The sequence below is a fragment of the Amblyomma americanum genome, chromosome 10 (assembly GCF_052857255.1).
Source record: "Amblyomma americanum isolate KBUSLIRL-KWMA chromosome 10, ASM5285725v1, whole genome shotgun sequence".
NCBI classification, from domain to species: Eukaryota; Metazoa; Arthropoda; class Arachnida; order Ixodida; family Ixodidae; genus Amblyomma; species Amblyomma americanum.
In genome coordinates this window covers 75,762,006-75,778,467 of record NC_135506.1, presented here as the reverse complement: position 1 = coordinate 75,778,467, position 16,462 = coordinate 75,762,006, and the positions used below count along the sequence as shown (strand labels likewise).

Sequence of the window (16,462 nt, the reverse complement as noted above, 5' to 3'; positions counted from 1 at the left end):
TTCACCGTGTTTCTGTAGACTGGAACGACCTCTCCAATGACATCGCTACCATCTCATGCCCATCCACATTCGCCGAAGCTGTTACCAACCATTTTTCAACATAACACTTGTTCATTTGACTGTATGTACCCACCCCTTATGTAATACACCCAGTGGGTCTTTAAGGTATTAAAATGAAATGAAATGAAATGAAATAACGTCCTAAGGCTGTATGTAGATTGTGTGCAAAGCCGTTTTTAAGGGCTCCGGAATAACAGATATTATTTTTAGATATCTGTATAGTAAATACGCCATCTGCTGTAAATACGACCATATGACAGAAGCGGCTAGGCGAGCGCGACGCCGGTATGCGAACGGCAATGCGTTACCATATTGGTCGCATCAGCCGCACGCCCATGCTAACTCTCTCAAAGCTCAACAGAATGGGATTCATTAATGCGCACCGACATCGCGAAATACGCTTTCGTATTTCGCACAAATCTAAACGCGGCGCGATTCGACCTGTGACACTAGGGTTAGCAGCATAGTGCCAAAACCATGGAAACATCGCTGAATGGGAAAAGAAAAAGGCAGCAGAAACACGTCACCAGCACGCACGGCGGAAGCAAGCAGATCGAGCCGAGCTAGCACAATTAGAAGAGACGAAGAAAAAAAACGCGAAACGCATTCGTGCCAGTTTCGTTCGAAGGTAGGCTAAATTTCAGTGTTCACTTCGTACACCACGTGGTTATGGGCTCTGGGCACTAAACTAGGGTGTGACAAAAACAGCGCCCTTTTGGACTCTTTGCTTGACGCCGCGCACACGAGCTGCTCCCTCTCTAAAGCACGAAAGCGTGCGCAAAAGTTTCGCAGCAGTGTCAAAGCGCGAGGAAAACGCTCGAGCGGAGAGAGCATAGCGCGCGCGAAGCAAGCTCCTCTCACAACGGCGCCGAAGCGCTGTGCCCCCGCGATATGGGTGGCAGAAATCGAGCACATTCCCCCCACATAGCCACAAGAAGAAGCTAGAAAGAACGAGTGCGCGCGCGAAACTAGTTTCTTACACGCGCGGGCGAGGCAACGCACAGAAGTCAGTGGCGAAGCTCGTCATCCTGCCCGATCAACTAGAAGGAGTCGCTCGGAGAAGGCGCTCTTCACTGGCGTCCGCAGCGCCCTCTGGCCCAGGTTGTGTCCCACGGAGACACTCAGGGTAGTGTTCCTGGGGAGCATTTACAGGAACACTAAACCAGGGAGAAGAGTCACGTGATCCTGCCAGAGCTACCAGAGCGAAGTCAGGCCGGGCCCACAGCGGATCCGACAGGTCGCTGCTAGCTAGCGATACGCGCACTTGCGTCGCGGAAGTTCGTTCACTCAGCATCAAGAATATATACGGTGCGACTGGCTCACTAACAACACCAGAACCTTGCAGCCATCCGTAGGAAGTGCCGAAGACGCGTTGTTGGAAAAGGCCAACATGGCGTCTCGAGCCTTGTCTGGCCAGCTACAAAAGTGACGCCGTTACTCGCATTGACACCGGAATCAGGTGAGCGGTCCTTTCAATTATTACTGCACAGTTCAGAACTGAAAGTGGGAGCTGCGCAGAGTTCGCACCTATGTGTAGCCATGGTACCCACCGGTGCCGAGTACCAGAGGACGTCTGTGCTCGTCCGATCTTTGCGCTGGACGGGGAACCATGTTGGGAGGGCCGCCGAGTGATACCGACATGCCATCCCGCTGCGGCTGAAGCACTGTGACACGTTGACGCTACAGGGATGTCCGTTGTCGAAGCATTACAGAATGTAATCGGAAGCGAGGAGCTGTGCCGGGGCCACTATGAAGCTGTATATCCGCCTAGGTGCATCGGCGGGAAGAGCTTGACACTGTAGCGGGCAACACTGAGCGAGCTGCTTAGCTTTCCTGTTTTTGTTTTGTATTGTCGTCGCGATGATGCGTCATTGCAATGGCGATCCGCCGGGGTTGGTCGGGAGCAGCTCCTTGCATAGGCAAGCGGTAGCAGACAACGTTGGACTCTAGGAGCATGCTCGGTACTCAAATAATGCGCCGTGAATGCGGCAAGAGTTTGCAAACGCGTGCTGGAGCACTTTCAAGGATTTTCCGGCGTGCATTGGCATGGTGCGGAGCGGCTTCAGCGAGCGCGCGTTCTGTCCGTGTCCGGACTGTCCAAGCAGCCTGCGTCCCGCGCAGACCGGTGGGCTGTATTGCTTCCGAGCAAAACAGTACAGCATGGCCGTTGCCCGCTGCACTGCTGTGCTCATGAAACAGTAGGTTCATTCTCTGATCAGATAACTTTGCATTCCTTGTGACCTGCTGTGGGATATTTCAAGCCGTGCATGGATGCCTTCACAATTCGCGTATGGTGCTGTGTGACTGAACTTAACTGCGTGACTGAACTTAAAGGGCGCGCGCTCGCGGCTTCAGCGAGCGCGCGTTCTGTCCGCGTCCGGACTGTCCAAGCAGCCTGCGTCCCGCGCAGACCGGTGGGCTGTATCGCTTCCCAGCAACACTACCGCAGGGCCGTTGCCCGCTGCACTGCTGTGCTCATGAAACAGTAGGTTCATTCTCTGATAAGATAACTTTGCAGTCCTTGTGACCTGCTGTGGGATATTTCGAGCCGTGCATGGATGCCTTCACCATTCGCGTATGGTGCTGTGACTGAACTGAAATAATGAACTGCGTTTTATTTTTTCTTCTCCCCTCCCCCATTTTTTCTCTTATTGCAGCCCAAATTCAAGACTTGCTGGATCATGGAGCTCAGCTTGAGATAAGCTGTGAGTCTGCACTGGAAGTGGTTGACTTGTGCCTGATGTACCTGGCGTCCTTACATGGTTACCGAACGCATCTTGCTGGCTGTTGTATCGTGAAGTGCAAGCCCGGCCGCGCCAAAAGTAAAGTTGACTGCTTTGTCCTATGTTGCTGTGGTTGCAGACAGGACAGCAAGTGACACAAAGCCTGGATTCCACACCATGCCTAGTTATAGGTGTGAAAGCTGCAAGTTTGTTTGAAAGAACAGGAAACACCTAGCGAACCATGTATACTTAAACCACAGGAGCCGCATGTATAGGTGCAGCATTTGTGCGTTTGTTACTCGCTACCAGGCCAGCTTTTACCGGCACAGACAGAGTATCCACAAGCTTAAAATGGCTAATGTTTGTGAAATGTGTGGCCAGCTGTGTGACAACCAAGATGAGCTTGTGGCGCATACATCTAATGAACACCCGCAGTTCTTGGATGTGCTACTGAGGAAGCAGGAAACCAAGAGAGCGTGCTATGCGAAGTATGCTGCAAAAATGAACATGGAAGGTGGAGACACTGGCTGTGCATCTGCTGAAAAAATAGTTGCAAACAACCTTGAGCCAGAACTGGGCACTGGCGATGTTAGTGATCAGATTCACCTGCAAAATAGTGTTCTTGAAGAGCAGAATGAATGTGTTAAAGAGTCAAAAAAGAGGCCGCACGAGAGTTCACCACCTGTGCCTAACAAAAAAGGGCGTACAGGACGACGAACCTATACCTGTGCTGAATGCGACTTGGTAACGAAATGGGCACGAGAATTTCTCAGCCATAGGAGAGATGTTCATGGGGATTGCATTAGCATTCATGAGTGCCCTTTTTGTGAGTATGCTTCCAAACAGCCACAGAAGCTACAGACCCACTGCAATATTGTCCACAAGGAGGAGATGTATGGTGAGAATTCACGGCATTTGGTAGAAACAGGATCACCTGCATCGTCACCATCCCGTTCTGCTGAAATCAAAGTGCACACTCAAGAAAAAGTGTTCAAGTGCAGCAGTTGTAACTTCCATGCAAAGAGCAAAATTCATGTGGAAGAACATAAAAAGACAGTGCATCTGAAGCGGCGGTTCTATCGTTGCCAACAGTGTGGCTATGTGTGCCATGAAAAAGGTCGTTACACTCGCCATATGCGTTTTCACAGTTTACCAAAAATCAAATGCCAGTTCTGCAACTTCCAGACCGGCTACAAATGGAACATGGATTGGCACCTCAAGCGCCATACTTCAGGTGGTGAGTTCCATTGCAACAAATGTGGTTTCATGACCATGTCTCGTAAAAGCCCTACTGCCCATTGCTTGCACCACCACAATGAACTTTTGAAGGATGCTACCGATATTGAGGAAGAAAACACTGAACGTGATAATGTGGATGATGATGAGGACAAACTCGTGATTGACGAAGATGCTGCTGAGGACACCACCTCACCACCGGCACTCAAAATGACTCTGAAGCGAACTGGAGAGACTGCTGTTGTAGAAAACAATGAAGGGACAATACGGAAATGTCGATATTGTCCTCAGCAAGTCCTGCGGCCATCAGAGCTTAAACGACATGAGGAAACTCATTTTAAAATGAATAGGAAGCATGGATGCTCACTTTGTCATATTCGCTTTGACCAGCTTGATCACCTTGAGCAGCATGTAATGCTAGACCATCAAGAAGAGCCGAGTGGAAAGAGCAGTAGTGATGCTGTTGCTACTGGGATAACAAGTGCACCAATCATTATAGAGCTGGGCAAGAGTGATGATTCGACTTCCCCTGCTAACTATTCTGGCTCTATCCAAGCACTTGACATCTCTATGAAGAGCAAGCAGCCCATGCACGTTTACCAACGCTGTGGCTATACTGCACGATGGATTTCAGCACTGAGAAAGCATGAGTTAATCCATGGAAACTTGAAAGCCTTCAAGTGCACCCACTGCTCCTTTACAAGCCATCGGAAAGGTGACATGATGCGCCATGCTTTCCGAATGCACAAGGAGAACACTGGTGCAGCTGACACTAAACCCAGGATCGTTCAGAAATACAAGTGTCCACACTGTTCATTTCTGACCCGACCAGCATCGCATTTTCATCGCCATATGATACAGCACCTCAATAAAAGACCTTTCAGGTGCTCAGTTTGCAGCTATCGCTCCAACTGGAAATACGATGTGAAGAAGCATATCAAAAGCAAGTCTGGCAATGACCCAAAACACAAGGAGGCCAGGTTGGTAGTCATGGATCAAACCGGCTTCAAGAATTATGAAGAGTACAAGATTCACCTAGTGGATGTAGAGGAATCCTCAACAGGTGGCAAAGTTCTTCAGCCCGCACAGCCTTCCAGGCTCAATCAAGAGGAAGCGCAACTGATTTGTTGTGATGAGACTGAGAACATAGTGGTAACACCTGATATACTCTATGGAGACCAAGATTACCAGGATGATTTGGAAGCTCCTATCCCTGAATCAAGTTCTAACCAGCAGGTTCTATATTGTGGCCACTGCAACTTCAATCATACTGAACGCAAAGCAGTTCTGTCACATTTGGGCTCACATGCGTCAGTAAATCCCTATCGTTGCCGTCTTTGCAACTTTATTTCAGAGTGGTACCATATTGTCCTGATGCATGTCAGACATCGACATAACACAGGTCCAGAACACATAGAAAGTAATGTTTCTTTCGTAGAAGAAGGCAACACATTTCGTTTGAAAGAACAAAAACCTGCTGTACCTCATGCACCGCAGAACGCTGAGCCAAAGATTTTGAAATGTAATACATGTCCTTACCAATGCTCAAGGGTATGCCACTTGAAGTTTCACATGAAGCACCATGTGCCTAAAGAAGGAGCTATTTACAAGTGTAAGTATTGCCCATACTATGCCAATGTCAAAAAGACTTTGTCCCGTCACATGAAACTGCACAAAGAAGAGCAACAGCCAGCCACAGAAGTCCTTCCTCGCTTGCTTGTGAAGGCAGGTACGAAGAAACATGCTTGTGAGAATTGCCCATACAGCTCTGATAATAAAACTCAGTACCTGTACCACAAGCAGTTCCATCGGCCCAACAAGAATGCCCCTCACAAATGCACCCATTGCAATTATTGGTCAACCCACAGGCACCTGATAGTTCAGCACCAAAAGATACACAGATCTGCTGATGGAAGGCCACTGGACGGGACGCCATATAGTGGTGGAATCCAGACAATGACAACAATGGTGAATGGCACAGCCTATCGCATGTTCAAATGTCGATTCTGTCCCCTGACCAACAAACGCAGGGCTAATGTGAAGATTCATGAATGCATGCATACTGCTTTGAAGGGGGCTAAATTCCAGTGTGTTCTTTGTAGCTACCGATGCAGCAACACTGGGGTTCTCGCCAGCCACATGAAGCTTCACAAAGCAGATTACCGATCGCTGGACTTGAACCGTATGAGGACATTTTGTGAAAATCTCAATGCACTGCCTTCCAGGCCAGCAGTTGCCAAAAAAACAGTTCCTGAGTCAGCAGCTGTAGGTGCACAGAAGTCTGAGATCTCGGCATTAAAGGACAAGTTGGAGTCACCATCATGCAAGAAGATATTCAGCTACTGTTGTGACAAATGCCCTGCCATGTTCAAAAGTCACTACGACTTGGACACCCATAAGGCGTACCACAATTCTGGTCATCTGTATCCATGTCACCATTGTGACTACAGAGCCAGACACAAGGCTCATCTGCGCAAGCACCTTCTTGTCCATACACCAGAATATGCAGAACGCCAGAATGGCTTTACATTAGCTGAGATTCGCAGCCAGCAGCCAGAGTCTGCCACCCCTCCTGCAGCTCCAGCTGCTGCTGATCAGATGTTACTTCTGGAGAAAGCCGAGACTCGTGCCTTTGTGGATGCTGGCTCTCAGAGCATGGGAGTCCAGTTGCACCACTGTATTCGCTGCCCTGCAGCTTTTCAGAAACCAACAACGCTGGAGTATCACCTAAGTCTGCATGGTAGCACAGGGGTGTATACCTGCCACTTCTGCAACTATGCAGCCAACAGTGCAGCCAATGTGAGTACACACACGCACCTTCACTACCAAGGTGCGCTGAAGCAGAAACAACCTCCCAAGATGTTTCGCTGCGACAAATGTCCTGCATCATTTTCAAAGTACAATCGCTTCGAAAGTCACCTTACCCTTCATGGACGCAATGAACGATTTCGTTGCTCACACTGTGACTACTCTGTCAAGCTTGCAGGCAATCTCGTCAAGCATCGTAAACTCCATGAAGTCCTTGTGCCTGAGTTGAAGCAGCCGAAAGTAGAGCATCCTGCACCACTTACAAGCTCTCCTCAGCCACCTGAAAATGGCTCTGAGCCAAGTACTGCCATGCCTTTGTCAGACAGTACACCAACTGCTGCCACACCAGCAGTTGTTGAAGAAAAGTGTGTGTACATCTGCAGCAAATGCCCGTATGCATTTCATCGGCGTGAGACAGTTGTGAACCATCTTCAGCACCACGGTACTTCAGAAGGACTGTGCTGTACTTTTTGCGATTACCGGTCAACACATATGTCAACTTTACGAGACCATACAAGGTGTCATTTTCAGCCAATGCATCACTACAAGCCTCAGGCTTATATGAAATGTGATTCGTTGGAGATTTGGAGTACTGCCAGTGATGGCACCAGGACACTGGTGTTTCGAGATCTTGGAGATGAAAAGTATTTCCCTGAATTTGATGCCAGTGAGGATGACACACTTTCGAGCCCTGCTTCCACACCAGCCTCCTCTGGATCGTGTTCAGCTTCAATGGCATTCAGGACTCCTCAGCTACAATTGGACAATAAAGATCTCAGGCCTGCAGTTTTGAAGCCTGTCAAGCATGAGACAGATGATGTGGTTCTAGCAAGCAAGGAAACGCTCGAGGAATTGGTGAGCAATGTTGTGCTCAACGATAAAAAAGAAGAAATGCCTCCTGGTTGCAAGACGCAAGTAGTCAATATTGCAGTTTTAGATGGCACCAAACAGTTGAATGAGGTTGGAGGAGAAGTTGCACAAGCAGAACACAAGTCTGAAAGTGAAACTGACTTTAAAGATGATGTGGAGAGTGCACAGGATTTGTTCAATCGTGTTTGCAATCCTGATTCCATGGAATACGAAGATTTGGAAGATGAGAAGGATATGTACTGTGAAACACTCAGTGAAGATCCAGATGTTGCTGATGAAGTTGAATGTAAAAATGTGGAGGAGGATTCAATAAAGTCTGAAGCCCTTGCAGCAGATCCTGATCCCATGCTTAAAGCTCACAATAAGCATGCTGAGCACACTGAATTTTTGGATATCACTGAAGCATCTGATTGTGAACTGTCTGCAGAGTGCAAGGACATGTTTCTGCATAGTGTAGAGTGTGAAAGTGAACATATGACAGCAGATGTTCCTGATGGTGTTGCAACTTCGTCTTTGGTCACTGATAAAAGCTTTACAGCAGCAACAGAGACAGGCGTAACTTCTGAAAGCAATACTTCCTGTCGAGTAAAAAAATTTGAAGAGAGCGAACCTGTGTGCTCAAGATGTGATTCACAGCATCATCCAGTAGCAACATTTCCCGATGACAGCCCATGTGTTGGTCTAAAAGAAGCAGCTGTATCAAACTTGGCCAATAATTTTGAGCTGAAAGATTGTGGCATTGTTGCAGGGTACAATTTAGAGCCTGACACATGTTGCCGAGCTAAAACACAGTATGAGCATGACGATTTCTCTGAGCCTAGTGTTCTGCAAAGCAGCTCAGGGTGCAGTTATATGCCAGCAAGCCAAGGTGTTAACAGCATAAGTGTTTGTAAAAGCAGTGAAGATTCTTGTACAGCTGAAAATGATTGCACTCAGGATGGGGAAGATACTCTAGTACTGCACAGTGTGTTGTCAAGCTTGGGCGTCGATGCACATTGCCAGATAGCAGTGGAAGAAATTGAGGCTGACGAGATCAGCAAGTGCAGATCAGACCCTGATGCAGTGTCATGCATTGTGCCAGAGGATGTAGTGGAGATTGAAATTGGCTCATCACTGCCCACCATTAAAGCGGATCATGGTGGCGATACTATACTTGTACCGTAAGAGGTATTTGAAATGCAGTCTCCTACAGGGCTTCAGCACAGCATTTTTGTCCCAGAGCTAGACTAAGAATGAAGAATTAAACATTGACACTGGAGGCAAATCATGTAATTTGTACAGGGTGCTGCTCCTACATCAATGTTCCCGGTGTGCCATTTGCGGATGTGTAATGTGTCTATGGAAGGGGAATTACAGTGAAGATCTTGCAAGGCATGTATATTTTGTGTAGTAGTGGAGATTATGTGCAATGCCTCGACACTTATTTTCTACCTTTTCGTTTTTATTGTTGGAAAGATTTCATGCATTTTTTTTCTTTTAGCACAGCGAAGTTAGCGTGACCACTTTTTGTGGACATTTTATTTTGGTGCAAAGTTAGAATTTTTTATCACGGTAAATATTAAGTGAAACATTTTTTTGTGGCCTGTTGTGGACAAATACAGTAATTTGTTGTTCAGTAACATTGTTCTGATGCTTTATAGTTCAGTTATGTGTGGCGAGATGACATGTTGCACATTCAGTTTGTTTTATATAACATTGTTTTGCCTTTTTTATATATGAAGTGTCTTTTTTGACACATACATGCATGAAGAAAATGCATCGTTCAATCTGGTCCTGTTTTTGGACCTTCACTCTGTGTTTACTCATCCTTGTATTTATGTACCATTGTTTTGCTTTTTTTATCTGTTTTAGAGCTCTTTGTCTATACATTTGTTGTCTGTATGTATAGAACAGTTTTGTAGTTTGTTGTGGCACAGCTCCTTTTGCAAGTTAATAGCTTACTCTGTATTTTCTGCAGCAGGTACACTCTTTCATACGTCTTCATAGCACTGTGCCTCTTTGCATTTTAAAGTTGAATTGTGTAGCAATTCCTTTGTATGTTTCAAGTGTTGAATTGTACAGTAACCTGCATATTTATCTTGTGTCCTGTCAGAAGTTCTCTTCTGTACTACTAGCTTGTTTCTACTTGAATTTCACAAACATTCATTTTCAAGGTCTACTTTGTATCGTAAAGCATATTGTGTGGCAGAATTGGGAAGCTCAGCCAACCGAGTGAACTGGTGTTGCAGACTTCGAGGTGGGGAACAGAAGCTACGAAGACTAGGGGCTCTGTCGGTACAAGCAGTTGCCAGACCTTGCCAACAACAATAGTTTTCAATTCTCTGTTATGTGAATCAATCTTTGTACACATTTAAATGTATTACTGTTCAAAGCAGACCTCAATATGTGATCTATTCGGGAAGTTTGAAAGCGAACAAACTAGTGATATAGAAGGCAGAATTTACGATAGGTGTCAAGGTTGATTTATTATGTAATACCCATTTCTTATCTTTTGTAGATTCAAAGTGCCACATATCTCCCATATGTGCAGAAGCTGAATCATGTTTTTTTCCTGTTTATCTTCATAAAACTTTTAAAACCACTGTGCTGTACAACGGCTTAGCCTAACAAAATTGTCAGCAGTACGACTAGAGACCTTCAGAATTCTTGAGCTTGCAAGTTTTTTCTAGTCGAGTTGACTATATCTGGTATATAGTAACAGGACTATGACATTTAACTTGTGGTTGTGGGTTAATGGGTGCATTTGGTGCACAGTGTGTACATTTAAATATAGGGTTTGTACCCAAAGTATTCTGAATTTGCCCCCTTCTTGTTTTCTTTGTTGACTCACCTTTATTTTGCTGTAGTGTTGAGTGTAACAGCTGCCTGTCTTTATGTTGGCATTATAGGTTAACCATCATACATGCACTGTATGTATAGTTATTACTGGCCTTGTGTGCACTGTGAGTGTACACGGGTATATGTGTAGCAACATTTCAAGTGAAAGGTGGACCATTTGTTTTAATCAACAGTTGTTGATTTATTACCTCACTTGATTTGTGCTTGCATCTAATAGCATGAAAAGCTAAAGAGAGCAGCATAATTGCTTAAGATTTCACAAGTGCTGCCGAACTTTAGTTTGGTGGCAGAAAGGACCTTGCCGCTTTCAAGGGCTCAATATTTCATAGTGAAGCTGGTTCAATAAAATTTTTTGTGAAGACCAAAAACCTTGTAGGCAAACTGTCGAGGCTGTGTATTTCACAATTGATAATAAAGGCATCTTATTTCTTTTTATGTCACTTTGTGCAAAATATTGCAGCTTGGCACATGGGCAGCTTGCAGAGAGCATGCTTTGATGCCATGTCCTATGCCACTCGGTGGCTTTTGAGATATCAAGGTGACCAGATGCACCTCATTGTCGCAATAGCCCAATGAACGTAGAAGTGTTTACCTATTTGGTGGACAGTTTTGGTTAAAATTTCATACTTATTGAAGAGTGCATGACCTGGAAACAAGGATGTGTTAATATGTGTAAAAATTATGATGACCAAAATATTTTTAAAACAATTGAAGTTGATTGAACATTGGTTAGGACATGTAAATGCAAAATACAAATGTGCCTTATTACTCAAGCGTGCATAAATCCAGAGACTGTGCTTAACCCTTTGACACGCTATGTACACAGTTGTGTACAAAGCAAGCCCGCAGCTTTTCTTGAGTGATTGCACTTAACAATGATTTTTTTATTTCAGATGAATTTTGCATCTTTCATGTGGTAAATAGAGTGGTTTTTATGTTATAATAGGGAATGCAGTAAATAAAATTTTGTGAAACAGTGAGCATGGTAGCACGTCATCCGCCATTTTTGTGAAGACATATTTTGCTGCCAATAGTAAGATCATTTTTTTTTTCACAATTTCAAGCAGAATGTGCACATTTGAAATAGAAATTATTGCCACGATCCTTCGGGTGTTTACTTGATAGGTCAAAGCATTTTGATGGCACTGATTTCATTAATTGTGACACTGTATGAAATTTTGCACATCCCTGCAGTAAAATACCTACTATAGTATTTAGCACTGGAAAACTAACAAATGATCTTTTTTAATGCCTGAATACACTATTTAGGCAGGAAAATGTTTCTTTTCAATGAAACAAAAATTGCATTTCAGAGGGTTAAGCCTGAGAACAGTCTCGAGCAGTTGAAGAAAAGCTGTATTAGAGTGACAACTGCATCTATGCGACTGGTCTTTAGCACTGAAAGCTTCACTACGCTATGTAGTGAAGCCACTCTTCACGTGTCACTAAATTTGACCGTTAAATTTGAGCCAGAGATCATGCTTTCACGAGGTTGAGGTGTCCACCGAGATGTCGAGATCTGAGAGCTAATGCGGCCTTTCCTTTTGTCAAAAATGTTTCCTTCCTTCAAAACACATGCCTTTGCATTCCTCCGCATAAGCAGACTTAAGTGCCATCAGTTTTGTTTCGCCTCTATCGAAACGTGGGCGCTGCGGTCGGGTTCGAACCCGGGTATTCCGGCTCAGTAGACGAGCATCTTAACCACTGAGCCACCGCGGCAGGTACCTGTCCAGTGTGTGGAATGCACTCAACATTACAGATGCCAAGCTGCATCTGCTTGCCAGATACACAACAGCTTTCGCTCTCTAACCAGGTTCAGCAGTAGTTAAACTGCACATAATTTTTTTGGTAGCACAATCTTACAACACATGTACACCAGAATGGGCACTTGGCATCAGTTTCACAGTGACATGGTTGCCAATTAAAGGGCAAACTGCGGGGTGCAGGTGAATTCGAAGGACACAGTAGGACTTCCACAGTGCGCATCCATCTTCATTGCAGAATGTTACGCAATCTGTGTGGCCATAGAAAGAATAGTAAATGAGAACCTCAAAAACAGTATTATTTACACAAACTACTTAAGCATACTTACAGCTCTCCACTCTAGAAACGTATTCACTTCTATACTTCGTGACATCATACAGCCACAGCTCGACGATGAAACAAAACTCTGCTGGGTCCAGAGTCATGTCGGAATAAAAGGCAACGAGAGACCAAATTTGTGCACTGCTGATGCTCATGGAAAGGAAATAAAGGAGTAAACATAACCTTTAATGACTGTATAAGATTAGTACAATAAAAATTCAGGAAAAAATGGCAGCCAGCTGAGAAAAGCGAAGTGAATAATAAACCACACTTGAAAAAGCCAGTTTTAGGTGAATTTAACTCACGTGTGCACCAGGAATGTTTCAAGGAAGTGATTTTACGCCAACTTCAAATAGGCCACACACGCCTTATGCACAGCTTCCTGCTAACAAAACAAGACAAACCTGTTTGAGAAGAATGCAGGGATGGTCTCACGGATAATCACATTTTATTCTCTTGTGTGAAACTGGAAAAACTAAGAAAACATACTTTAGTCAATTTTATAAAGAATTCATTACTTTTCATCCTACACTGCTCTTGGATGATAATGCCATTGTTCATACCCTCTGTTTTTACCTTTTTTAAAAGAAGCAGGCATCCCTGAAAAACTCAGTTTTGAACCACTGGTTCGCTTTATTTATTACATGATACACCTCAGCCACTTTCTCAACCCTGAGAAGGCTGAGGTTTTTGATTGGTTAGGAGCCTCAGGATCCTTGCCCAGCCAAGGATAGCTGCTGAGGCTACCTGACCTCTCCAAGGCTTTTACCACTAGCCATTCCAAAATTTCTTTTCCTCTGTTATTACAAGGCAGTACAATCCTTTTAGACCACCTACCCCATCAATGATCTTTCAAACTTCTAAACATTCTACAAAAACTTATTTTGTACCTCGAGCTTGGTGCATGATGGCCTTTGCTGCCCATGAGCCATTAAACTCAACACAACACATAAATATGAGTAATTGGAGGTTGAATTATGCATTAAAACTTTTTAGGCATGTACTTTAGAAGGATGGATAGCTGGGTGAGTTGGATCTAGCTGAGTGACACCACAGCACTCCTCTGTGGCGTCTCTTTCTTTTGTGCTTTCATCTGTTTCTGCACTGTACCACCCACAAAGTACTTTATAGTGTATAGATCTAGAATATGCCATTTTTGAAAAATCGAATTTTGATATTTTTTTATCATTTCAAGACCCGTGTCTCCCGTTAACATTGGTTTTTAACGTTTCAGAAAGAATCAGAAATTAAAAGGACATTTTACAAATGGTTTGTCCAAGCAGAACTAAATGTAATGTTTCAATGCTGCATTGAAAAATAATGGTTCCAGCATTTACTGCAGTTCCATCACCTACTGGTTCCATCAGCTGCTGGTTTCAGTAGGTGCTGAGAATGTGTTAATCGACCAGTACTACTCGAAACAGTACGATCCCAGGGAGAAGTACCAGAAAATTTAACTCATTAAATCTGGAACTATTTATTCAATGTCTAGCACTTATAGTCAAAGCAATTTAGCTGCAAGAATTTGTTAGTTGAAGAATATTATTACCCCTCAAACAAAAAAGAAAGTGTAACAAACAGAACAGCAAAAAATTAATTTCCTAGAACCGGTGCAATCAACAAAAAACCAGTAGGCACCCTGTTGGGACCAATACAACCAGTAGAAAACCATCAGGTTATCTACTGGCACCAGCAGAAAACCAGTAAGCACCCTACTAGAACCAGTATCACAACCAGTGGAATGCCAGAAAACCAGTTAGCACCATACTGGAACCAGTACAACCTGCAGATTTCCTTCTGATTCCTACAAAATCCAGTAGATGCTCATTAACAAATTTTCGCCTGGGTCAGCTGTTTGAATAGTGTGAGCAGTGAAAGTGTGGTGGGAATTGAACCTGTTTGATGTTCAGAATATCCAGTATAGTTACTATCCTTATACAAAGCATTATCTCCATGCCTTAGATCATCAAGTCATCAAAGCAATTCCACAATTCTTGTTTTTTTGCTCTTCTTCTTTCAATTTGTTTCTACGGTTATAGCCTTATGAAACACTTACAGAATTAATATGAAGAACTGGTTGAGCTTGAAGGCTTTCAAATTTTGCAGAGAAAAGATAACAAGCAACAAAGAGTGAAGACAAGCACATTTTTTGCTCTTGTACTGCTATTACATTGTTTTGACATATCTTCGTGCTCTAAAAACATGAACAGCTACAGTGGCCTGCACTTGACAACCACCCTATGACTGTTGCAAAGCGATGCAAAAAGCTGGTATACTATCCAACAAATAAACACTGCGGAAAAAAAATCTCAAGCTTTAAGTAACAGAATAGGCTCTCATTGCACACTCTGAGATGCTGCAAGCCACAACATTTATGTGGTCTTTGAGAGCACAACTCTCAAGCACCCGTTCATGGGTTGAGCCACGTCGCCGCCGTCGTAACTGAGCTCGCGCTGTGCATTGCTCTTCGTCACCTTCTACAACTGATACTGCTACCGGACTAATTAATATATGCATTCTCACAACCTGTCACCTTCATCAACTAATACTACTATCAAACAAATATCACCACCAGACCAGCCAATGACCCAGCAAAGCAAAACTTTGAGCTTACAGAGCCTGAGACACCTACACAGCTGCGTTCAAATTTCAGATTAGGCAGTATCATAATCGTGCTTAGGATTTTCTGTCAATAAATAACTTAGCTTCTTTACGTGCCAAAGCTTTCATATATACAGACAAAAAGATAACCTCCTAGTTACATACAGATTAATGTTTGGTTGATGATGTTGGTGTGCAATATATGAAATGCAACGATGTCTGTGTTACACTGCTCCTTACTTCGACCACTGTCTTAACTTCTTATGACCTCAATTTTTTAGGGTGATAGCTCTAGTCAATGCAAAACTTGAATTTCAGTCTGTATGTGTATAGGACATTGAAGTGACCTTCGAACTTGGCCTTAAGTCAGATGCCGAAGCATACATTGACTATGGCCAATGTCTCTAGGCTGAGGGGGAATCTAATAACAGATGTTCTGTTTCAAAGTTAGCATGCATTTCTTATCTGCATGAGAGTTAATAAAAAGTGCACCATTGAAAAAGACACCTTTGATAATGATGTTGAGCAAGAAATTAGAAAAAGCATTTATAACTGGCGAAATGATGGCCACTGGTTTTTAGCAGGGCAAGATCACACTAACACAATTTTTTTTTAGTAGCACTTCTGAGCTAGATCTTGGAGCTGCTGCTGTCATTGACATGCACAGTAATGCAACTTTCCCAATCATGCCAGCACCAGACTTTTAGAAAAGAAAGAAAAGATGTGAGGCATAACTTAAACTGCAAACTTCAACAAAGTGCGAATTTGAGACTTCATGGATGTGGTACACTTTTAACAAACATAGTAAGTAAAAAACTGGCTTCTGGTTTGGTTTGGTTTATGGAGGTTTAACGTCCCAAAGTGACTGAGGCTATGAAAGACGCTGTATTGAAGCGCTCCGGAAATGTCGACCCCCTGGGGCACTTTAACGTGCACTGCTACCGCACAGTACACGTCTCTAGAATTTTCCCTCCATCAAAATTCGACCGCCATGGCCAAGATCGAATTCGCATCTTTCAGGTCAGCAGCTGAGTGCTATAACCACTGAGCCACCACGGTGGTTGAAAACTGGCTCTTGGTTGTAGGCATGTATAACATGCATGGATATGCCAACCTCATCAGCAATGAGGGCATTACTTTAAAATAAGGTTTCCTAAATAATGCTTGGCTGTAATTTCAGTGTGAAGCCAGTGGCAGAGCTTAACCTTCCTGCTCATTGCCGTACATACCCCTAAGTTCTG

General features: G+C 44.0%; 1 protein-coding gene across 1 annotated transcript; it reads left to right on the top strand.

Moving 5' to 3' along the window:
• Positions 1-1,275: 1,275 nt before the first annotated feature.
• Positions 1,276-10,234, top strand: LOC144108420 (uncharacterized). The gene is made up of 4 exons (XM_077641662.1): positions 1,276-1,519; positions 2,718-8,372; positions 8,700-8,857; positions 10,228-10,234. The coding sequence occupies exons 2-4, from the start codon at positions 3,051-3,053 to the stop codon at positions 10,232-10,234; spliced, it is 5,487 nt and encodes a 1,828-aa protein (XP_077497788.1). The 5' UTR covers positions 1,276-1,519; positions 2,718-3,050.
• The last annotated feature ends 6,228 nt before the right edge of the window (positions 10,235-16,462 follow it).

Bases quoted from the DNA above. Each gene is read 5' to 3' on its own strand.
- LOC144108420 (XM_077641662.1), top strand. From the start codon at position 3,051: ATGTATAGGTGCAGCATTTGTGCGTTTGTTACTCGCTACCAGGCCAGC. The intron at 8,373-8,699 runs GTTGGTCTAAAA...GCACATTGCCAG, and splicing joins TTCCCGATGACAGCCCATGT to ATAGCAGTGGAAGAAATTGA.